The 9,512-nt window shown below is 38.2% G+C and overlaps 1 protein-coding gene across 2 annotated transcripts; it reads left to right on the forward strand.

Annotated features, from left to right (window-relative positions):
- Nucleotides 1-1,018: 1,018 nt before the first annotated feature.
- On the forward strand, nt 1,019-9,128 carry LOC113782876 (auxin response factor 6). Of its 2 annotated transcripts, XM_027328818.1 has the most exons (15): nt 1,019-2,050; nt 2,473-2,585; nt 3,212-3,310; nt 3,427-3,483; nt 3,594-3,752; nt 3,854-3,938; nt 4,803-4,893; nt 5,477-5,641; nt 5,739-5,861; nt 6,209-6,284; nt 6,401-6,548; nt 6,761-7,329; nt 7,432-7,953; nt 8,113-8,303; nt 8,739-9,128. In XM_027328818.1, the coding sequence occupies exons 1-15, from the start codon at nt 2,008-2,010 to the stop codon at nt 8,935-8,937; spliced, it is 2,640 nt and encodes an 879-aa protein (XP_027184619.1). In that variant the 5' UTR covers nt 1,019-2,007; the 3' UTR covers nt 8,938-9,128. The 2 variants fall into 2 exon arrangements, with proteins under 2 accessions (XP_027184619.1, XP_027184618.1); XM_027328817.1 differs by having other exon boundaries at nt 6,761-7,953.
- The last annotated feature ends 384 nt before the right edge of the window (nt 9,129-9,512 follow it).

Here is a 9,512-nt window from a genome sequence, read left to right on the forward strand (position 1 = left end):
ATAGTCAATTTAGCGAGTAAACTAACCGAAAAAAAGAACATTTGACTTGCTATTATAAGTTTTCAAGGGCAAAAATATCCTAAAATGCAGGTCATTTTCGATTGATTTAGTAGAGAATGACCCCTCATTTACTAAATTGCTTTTTAATCTAATACCAACCCAAATATTAAATAAAACACTAAATTTTGCTGTATCAGGGATTAAATCACATATGACATTAAAAATAGTATATCATTTTACATATTTCACTTAATGTAAGATTCAAATTACTTATTTTAGTTACAAATCAATTGTCAAACAAAATCAACAACAAATAATCAAAAAAAAATTGTAATCAAAATATTACAAAGAGTGTACTTTAATACCATAAAAATTCCAGAAACAAACCTTAATATGTTGACAAGAATATTTGTGATGTTAAAGTTTGTTCATTGTAATATTTGCAAATTTTTTAATTATTTATTATTGATCGTATTTGACAATAGGCTTTGAATTGAAAAAAATAATTTGAATCTTATATTAAGTGAAAACTATAAAATGATATACTATTTTTTGATATTATATATGATTTTTTCCCTAGCGATAAATAACAAGTTTTAGTGTTTTTTGTTTAATGTGTGGGTTGGTGTTAAATTAATTAAATAATATAGTAGATAAGGGGTAATAATGAAATCATATTATTTTCTCTCTTCTAATATTATTTTTCAATTATTCATTGGGTCTAAATATTACAAAATAATTAACCTCAAGAGAGGTTAATGTAATTTTAAAAATTAGAGGGAGGCCAGTGAAATAATTAGAAACCTCAGGGGAGCTTCGTGAAATTATCCCTAAAATTTACTAAAGAAGTAGTATTAGATATTTGCTGTAAAATCCAAAACATACAATACAAAATTGCAACGCACTAGCGGTAGATACAGGATTTGCCCACTTGAAAGATGGATATATGATAACACAACATACTTATACTGCATACGCTGTAGCGTAGAGAGTCTAGAGACTTGAAAAAGGCACAAAGTAGTGAAGCAGAGCCAACTCAGTACCATCTTAGTACCCTCACTCAAACTCCTACCTGCTGCATTATCATTCATTCCTGGCACCTCAAAGCAAAGCCACAGCTTTCTAAATCAACCATTAGTGTACGATATTCTCTACTGGATACATGAATAAGTATAACCTTTAATTGCCAAAAGTGCATGTGAGTGGAAAGCTGAGATTTGACATTGAAGTGTCTGTCACTCATGTGGTTGAGCTTCCATGGAATTTGCACAATATGCTTGTTTATGAGCTGAATTCACTGAATTTAGCGAAAATAAGATCTGGGATTTTCTCTAAGGTCTTTTCTTGAGGTGGGTTTTGGTTCTCTTAAGCTCCCTGAGGAATTTTGCTGGTTGTGGTTAAATTTTGATGTTTTTGCTCTCCTTTAACTGAGATCTGTGAACTCGGCAAAGCTTTTGGCTTTTTAGTTTTTGTGAGTTTTGGTTGTTTGGGCTGAAAAGGTTGGATTTTTTGGGGAAATTGGGAGCCTGGAGTTGGATGGAATGTGGTCGTTGACAAGTTGATACATATGAAGCTCCTGATTGCATATGCGCGCTTTTGGGTATGCTGGGTGAGGAAATTCAAGAACTGATGAAGCTTAAATCTATCGTCTTTTATAGTGGAACTGGTTTTGGTTGAAGATTTTTGAGAGGCACAAAAAGCACATTTTTGATCAATTATCAACTATGAAGTGTTATCTCTTGAATCCTTCCTAAAAAAGCTGGTCGGTAGGTGGTGGTGGTGGTAGTGGTGGTGAGGGGGCTGTGTCTATATATTCCCTGCATGGAGATTTTTGTGTGTTTGGAGGAGGCAAAGTGGAGGACTTACCGGGGGTTGCAGTAAAAGGTGGTCACTGAAAGAAGGTCTAGTGCAGTAAGTGCAATACTCTGGTGTGGGGTTAAGGAACTTTCTGGTGAGTGATTTGGATTAGCTATTGTGGCTTCAGAGTTTCTTGTTGAAACTACAGAAATGAGGCTCTCTCCTGCTGGTTTCACCCAGCAACCTCCTGAAGGTGAATCTGCTTTAATTTGCTTTTTCATTGTTGATTGAGTTTGTTGGTTGGTTTCTGTGCCTGTTTTAATTGCTTTCCTCTTTTGACATAACACTTTTTGGTTCTGTATCTAAGATGTGAACTATGTAGTTAGATTCTTGAGTTTAGCTGATACTCCAATCAAGTTTTCCATCAAGGAATCTCATATCCACCTATAAGAAATAATGTTCTCGAGTTTAAATTTGGTGGTACGGTTGAGTTTTGGAGTTCATCTGCCCTCTTTTTCGTTTTAGAGTATCAGTGAGGGACGATTAGCGTGTCTATCCTCCTTGATAAGTTGTCTTTTAGCTTGTGATTGCATAAGATTTAAGCATTGGTTAAGAATACCCTCCTACTGAAAGGATTTTATGCCTCTATCGTCTTGATGAAAATTGAAACTGCAGGGGAAAAGAGGTGCCTGAATTCTGAACTTTGGCATGCATGTGCTGGTCCTCTTGTTTCCCTACCTGCTATTGGGAGCCGCGTGGTATATTTTCCTCAAGGTCATAGCGAGCAGGTCAGTTTCTTGTTTTTACATGTCCCTTGATTTCCAGGTCGCTACTTGAAGTGATGTACTTTTTGGGCTAAAAAATTCATGTATACAGAAAGCCCTTCTTCACAGTTCTAGGTTAGGGAACTTTCTCTGTGCGTCTTCCAGATTCAGCCTCCCTCTCTCTCTCTCTCTTAATATAGGGCTATGTCATTTCATGGCTAATTTCAGCATACAATAAGTAGTTGCTCGTGTTCATTTGCTTTTGAGTCAATTTTATTTCTGTCTATGTGTCTCATGGAAACTATTTAGTTATCAAGATTTTGAGTTTCCTAGTTCTCCTCTTTGAACATTGAGCATGGAAAAGTTTGTCAAAATATTTGAGAAGTTTGATTGCTTGTTAATTGTTTTTCTTGTCAAAATAATTCCTTATGTTTTTCCTGTTTGGCTGGGCAAAATTTTGCTGCTTTTTTTGCCTTTTATCCTTTTAGTTCGTCAACATGCTTAGGTGTCTACTTGTTTCTTATGTCTGAGTTTGACAGTTTGCTATTTGCTCTAACATTTTAGTCCTTGAGTTCCAAAGCTGAATGTTTCTACCTAATTATAAATTTATGAACCGTGTTATCATCTTATTATTGATACATACTGTGTAGGTCGCTGCCTCAACCAACAAGGAAGTTGACGCTCATATACCTAATTACCCAAGCTTACCACCACAATTAATCTGTCAACTTCACAATGTCACTATGCATGTGAGTTTTTTTCTCTGCCTTGTTTTCAATTTAGTAGACAGAGTTTTTTCTCTGCCTTGTTTTCAATTGAGCAGACGAAGGACTGGTTCTAATGAACATTGTTGCGTTGACTTTAGGCCGATGTGGAGACAGATGAGGTCTATGCTCAAATGACCTTGCAACCCCTGAGTCCTGTATGTCAACTCTGATTTGATGAAGAAGTTCTGATTCTCTTTCTTTCTGATTCTCTATCTCCTTACTGTCCTTTCAACTTTTATTTGAATGGCAATTGGCCTTCATGCAGCAAGAGCAAAAGGAGGCTTCCTACCTTCCTGCAGATTTGGGTTCTCCCAGCAAACAGCCAACAAATTACTTCTGCAAAACATTGACTGCAAGTGATACAAGCACTCATGGTGGTTTTTCAGTTCCTCGCCGTGCAGCTGAAAAAGTTTTCCCTCCGTTGGTAAACACTTTTAAATACCTATGAAGTGGCCATCTAGCTTTGAGCCTTCTGTCCTGTGCATGTATGCAGTACGCATCTGATGGTTTGATACCAACTTGCAGGATTTCTCCCAGCAACCTCCAGCCCAAGAGTTGATTGCAAGAGATCTGCATGATAATGAATGGAAATTCAGGCATATTTTCCGAGGTGAGGACTATTACGATTTTGATCATGAGAGGCAAGAGGGCAGGGCGATTTTTGTTGGGATTTTGGGTTTTTTGTTGGTACTGGATAGATTAGAAAATATAAAGCTACTGCCGCTGCCCTGTAGTTAAAATTACATGATCACTAAAGTAATCTAGGTTTTTTCTTTCATTTTTTCCATGAAAAAAATTTCACCTTCCAGGCAAACTTGACATGTTGGTCCGATCAATTTGTCTCTGCACACTTAAGCTTTTGCTTCTGCTTTATGTTGGAGGACATAGGCCTTAACTTCAAGTAACAACAAGGAGTAACACCACTTGGTAGCTGTGTTCTTATAATCTTAAAAGCTTGAGGATGGTGATAGTATACAACATCTCAGGCTTCTTTTGATTGAGTCATCTCAACAAAGAAGGATTCTGACTTTGAATCTTCCAGTCATGAACCTGTGATTTAATAACTTTCAAGAAAAAAAACACATGACTCTTGCAAATCATGCATTGCATTCGCATGTGGCCAGAAAAAAAATTTACTTTTCTAATTAGCCAGAATAATTATGGAAATTATGAATTCTGACCACTTGAAAAATTATTGCTTTTTGTTAGATACCTCACCATGGGTCTTCAAACACCTCCCCCCTTTTCTATTCTAACTTTTGCTTTATCTGGTAATTTTGAAGTTTATAGCAAGGTCTACATGGTAGCTAGTATTAGCCATTGATATTCACGTTCGTCAAATCCAAGCTTGTACCGCATACATAGAAAGAAAAATTGTTGCATGAAAACTGTGACTTCTGAATTAATTACGTAGAATGTGTCATAAATTGGCAAAATGATGACTACCAGGACTAATGGTTTATTCTTATCACAGGCCAGCCAAAGAGGCATCTTCTCACTACAGGTTGGAGTGTATTTGTAAGTGCAAAACGGCTTGTTGCAGGGGATTCAGTCCTTTTCATATGGTAGGTGGTCGAGTCATCAATATGTTCATACTTTTATCCATTTTCCATCATTCCTATGAGATGTATGAATTATATTATTCAATTCTTGTAAAGAAAAGAAATGCAAGGATTTGATTGCATGAGATTGTTTAACTAACTGATCATCTATCATCTATGTCATGGAACTTGGCATAACAAGAATAAGGAAATTTCGCAGAATGCCAGAAACAGGGATGATGTTGTCAGCAACCACATACTTTATTTGGTTGTTACTACAGTGATCAGGATGCAGCAGTTAATTTTAGCATGCAAAGTTTGGAGTTAAGAGGAACAGGAGGGGTATGTGAATATAATCATAAAGGAAGAAACTTAAAAAACAGTCCTATAACTTTCTCCTAAAGATGTCTGACAACCTTGTTCTTTATGCAGAGGCTTTTGTTTTTGCCTGACTGATAGAACTTGTGAAGATTCAGTTGTCTGCTAAACTTTTTTAACCTTAATGTTTCATCTGTTTCTCTTGCCTACCTAACTAATTCTTTGACATGCAAAATAATATTCACACTATAACCCAAGCATGTATTTTGACTCGTTTGCAATGCATCAGGAATGAGAAGAACCAGTTACTTTTAGGTATTCGACGTGCTAATCGGCCACAGACTGTGATGCCTTCTTCAGTTTTATCAAGTGACAGCATGCACTTGGGGCTTCTTGCAGCTGCTGCTCATGCTGCAGCAACTAATAGCCGTTTCACCATATTTTACAATCCAAGGTATGTCGACTATCCCATCAAAGTTTGTCATACTGTAATTAAATTCGACCTTTCATATCGTCGACTTGTGTCTTTTCTTATTGAACTATAAATTCAGGGCTAGTCCATCAGAGTTTGTCATACCACTGGCCAAGTATGTAAAGGCAGTCTACCACACTAGAGTCTCTGTTGGCATGCGCTTCAGGATGCTGTTCGAGACTGAAGAATCTAGTGTTCGGCGGTAAGTTGCCTGCTTCAGCTGTTTTTTAGTTTAGTTGTCTGTTGCTATTTATTCATTTACCCTTTGCTGTGTAAGGAAACAATTTAACTTGAAGTGTTATAAAAGATCTTTCTTCCTTGTTTTAGCTTCACATTTTCAAGTTTTCATTCTTTAGTCACTTATATGGACATTTCAGCAAATTATACTCAAAATGTGCAAGCATGTAAAAGAGAAATTGCAATTGGTATAATAGGCATCAATTTCATCACCATTCTTGGTATCTAAATTCTTTTTACTTCCCTTAACCTGGAAAAGTTCTGTACATTTTCTAGTTTTAAGATTTTGAATATGTTAATCTTTAAATTCAGCTACATGGGCACAATTACTGGCATAAGTGACTTGGATCCAGTTCGGTGGCCGAATTCATATTGGCGATCAGTGAAGGTATGCACATATACCAACATGAAAATGATCAAACACTTTGAAATGACAGCTCTGGTGTAAGCAATCAATTAAATTACTGGATACTGGTTTGAGGAGCTTTAACTTCATTTGTGTAGGTTGGCTGGGATGAATCGACTGCTGGAGAGAGGCAACCAAGAGTGTCTCTGTGGGAAATTGAACCTTTGACAACATTTCCGATGTATCCATCACCATTCCCATTAAGACTCAAGAGACCATGGCCACTGGGGCTGCCTTCCTTCAATGGTATATTTTGCGGTACCTATGGTTTATTAGATTCTTATACTCTCTCTCTCTCTCTCTCTCTCTCTCATGGTGTGATTTACAGGGTAGGGAGGAGATTTTCTTATCCTGCCATGCATATTTGTTTTGCTACGTGTCATATCAAGCCTTAGAGCCTAGAGCTCATGTCATATCATGCAATATGGCTATAACCTTTTATCTTTTGGCGGCCTCAGGGATGAAGGATGATGAAATGGGAATCAATTCTCCACTAATGTGGTTCCGTGGAGATGTTGGGGAGCGTGCATTACATTGTCTTAACTATCAGGGAATTGGAGTGGCACCTTGGATGCAGCCAAGGGTAGATGCTCCAATTCTTGGCATGCAAACAGACCTTTACCAAGCTATGGCTGCTGCTGCTCTTCAGGAGATGAGGGCTGTAGGCCCATCCAAGCAGGCCTTATCTTCTCTTCTACAGTTTCATCAAACCCAAGGCATTGCTAACAGACCAACTAGTTTAGTGCAACCTCAAACGTTGCAGCAGTCTCAGCCTGAGCCTACCTTTTTACAAGGCCTTCCAGGAAGCCAGTCCCCAGCACAATCACAATCTCAAGCTCCATCACTGCTAATTCAGCAACAATTGCATCATCAGAATTCTTATAGTAATTTACAGCAACAACAGCAGCAGCAGCAGCAACCTCTTCCGCAGCAGCAACCTCTTCCTCAACAGCAACAGCAAGTAAATGATCATCAGCAGGTTTCAAGTGTTGCAACTGTCCTGCCTCAGTTGACTTCAAGCTCTCAGGTCCAGTCACATTCGATCCAAGCTATCTCTCCCATGCACCAGCAGAGCTTTTCGGACTCTAATGGTAATTCTGTGACCAGCTCTATTCTGTCTCCACTGCAGAGTCTGTTGGGTTCTGTGCCCCAGGATGAAGCATCCCATCTTCTCAGTGTGCCTAGATCCAGCTCCTTGTTATCTCCTAGTGGTTGGCCACCAAAACGAGTGGCAATTGATCCTATCCTTCCTTCGGGTGTATCACAATGTATATCACCTTTAATGGAGGAAATGGGACCACCTAACAACAGTATATCTCAAAATTCAGTTTCTTTGCCACCATTTCCTGGTAGGGAGTGCTCCATAGACCAAGAAGGGACCAATGATCCCCAGAATAGCCTTTTGTTCGGAGTAAACATAGATTCTTCATCACTTCTTATCCAGAACGGGATGTCAAACCTTAGGGGAGTAGTTAGTGATAGTGGGTGTACTACGATACCTTTTCCTTCTTCCAATTATGCTGGTACTACGGGGACCAAGTTTCAACAGAATCCAGAAATGACACCTTCAAGTTGTATTCAGGAATCTGGTTTTCTGCGGTCTCCTGACAATATTGGGCAGGGAAACCCCGCTACCAGAACTTTTGTTAAGGTAAGTTGCCTTGGTAATGACACTTTTGCTGGTGACAACTATGGTAACTCCAGATGACACATGAATCCTCATGAGAATTTGGTTGTCTTACTATTTAACAAAGCACTCCCATAAATGTCTTTCCTGCCTTTTTTCATATGTTAGTTGCGCTTTTAATAGGTTTACAAGTCAGGGTCCTTTGGGAGGTCATTAGACATCAGCAAATTCAGCAGCTACCATGAGTTGCGTATTGAGCTTGCTCGACTATTTGGCCTTGAGGGCCTTTTGGAGGACCCTTTGAGATCAGGCTGGCAGCTTGTGTTCGTTGACCGAGAGAATGATGTCCTTCTCCTTGGTGATGATCCTTGGCCGTGAGTATCTTTATTTTCTTCTGTCATAGATTTTTACCTATCTATTATCTTCAAACACCAATTTGCTTGCGTCTGTGGTGTTTGTGCATCACTTGAGTATGATGCATGACAGCTTATTGCTATGTGCTTTATCAAGCTTCTTTTGTTGTAAAGCAGCACATTGTACTCAATTCATGTCGAGGCTTTTATGGTATTTTTCTTTGCTCTTAAGGTTGAAGGGGCAGAAAAGAGAGGGAAAAACAAACCCAAAGAAAAATGCAATGAAATAGTCTATTGTTCGTTTACTTTCCTTTCCAATTGTTAATATCCTTATGAGGTGGTCTACATTTGCTTGCCATATTAAACAATTCCTTTTTGGTCGTCTTTAATTTTTTTTTTTTTTTTTACATCCCCATGAAAGTGTGGCGTTTTAATTGATTCTGACAAACACTGCAGGGAGTTCGTTAACAATGTGTGGTGCATTAAAATACTCTCACCACAAGAGGTGCAGCACATGGGCAAACGAGGTCTCGAGCTTCTCAACTCAGCTCCCAACTCAAGGCTACCAAATGGAAGCTGTGATGACTATGCAAGCCTACAAGAGCCCAGGAATGCGATTACCAGGATGACATCAGTTGGATCTCTCAATTACTAGATTGATTGAAGTAATTAAGACGTTAATCTCATTCTGTAATGTTGTAGCATATAGCATATACTCCATATATTTCAGTAGGAAGAACTGTCTTCTCAGTTAGTATTTTGTATAAAACTTATATTTAATGTAATTATGCTAATATGTGATCCTCTTAAACAGCAACCGTGTTTACGATCCACTATTTCTTCTCATTTTATACCCATTTTAGATTGAAGAATAAAATATGTTCTCCATTTTATGCATACTGATCGTTTCCAACATTTGAACGTGCTCGCCTTTCTGGGTACTTAAAAGTATGTATGCCAAATCATTATGAGCACCGCTCTTTTTCAGGTATCCTAAGCCTAGTTTTCAAGCAGCCAATAAACCGACTCTCGAATTTTCCTGCATTACCGCAAGTATGCTAGTTATATTCTGCTTGTATCTTATGGTTATGCCTTGGCAAGCTCCAGAAAAAGATCAATGATAAATTTCCCTTGCAAACTTGTGGGACAGTTCATTGTGCCCTGTTTGACATCTATTCTCTTGCAACTGATATGTTTGATGCCATCTCAAAACCAATATGGAAGTTGCCA

This window comes from Coffea eugenioides, chromosome 9 (assembly GCF_003713205.1).
Source record: "Coffea eugenioides isolate CCC68of chromosome 9, Ceug_1.0, whole genome shotgun sequence".
Lineage (NCBI taxonomy): Eukaryota > Viridiplantae > Streptophyta > Magnoliopsida > Gentianales > Rubiaceae > Coffea > Coffea eugenioides.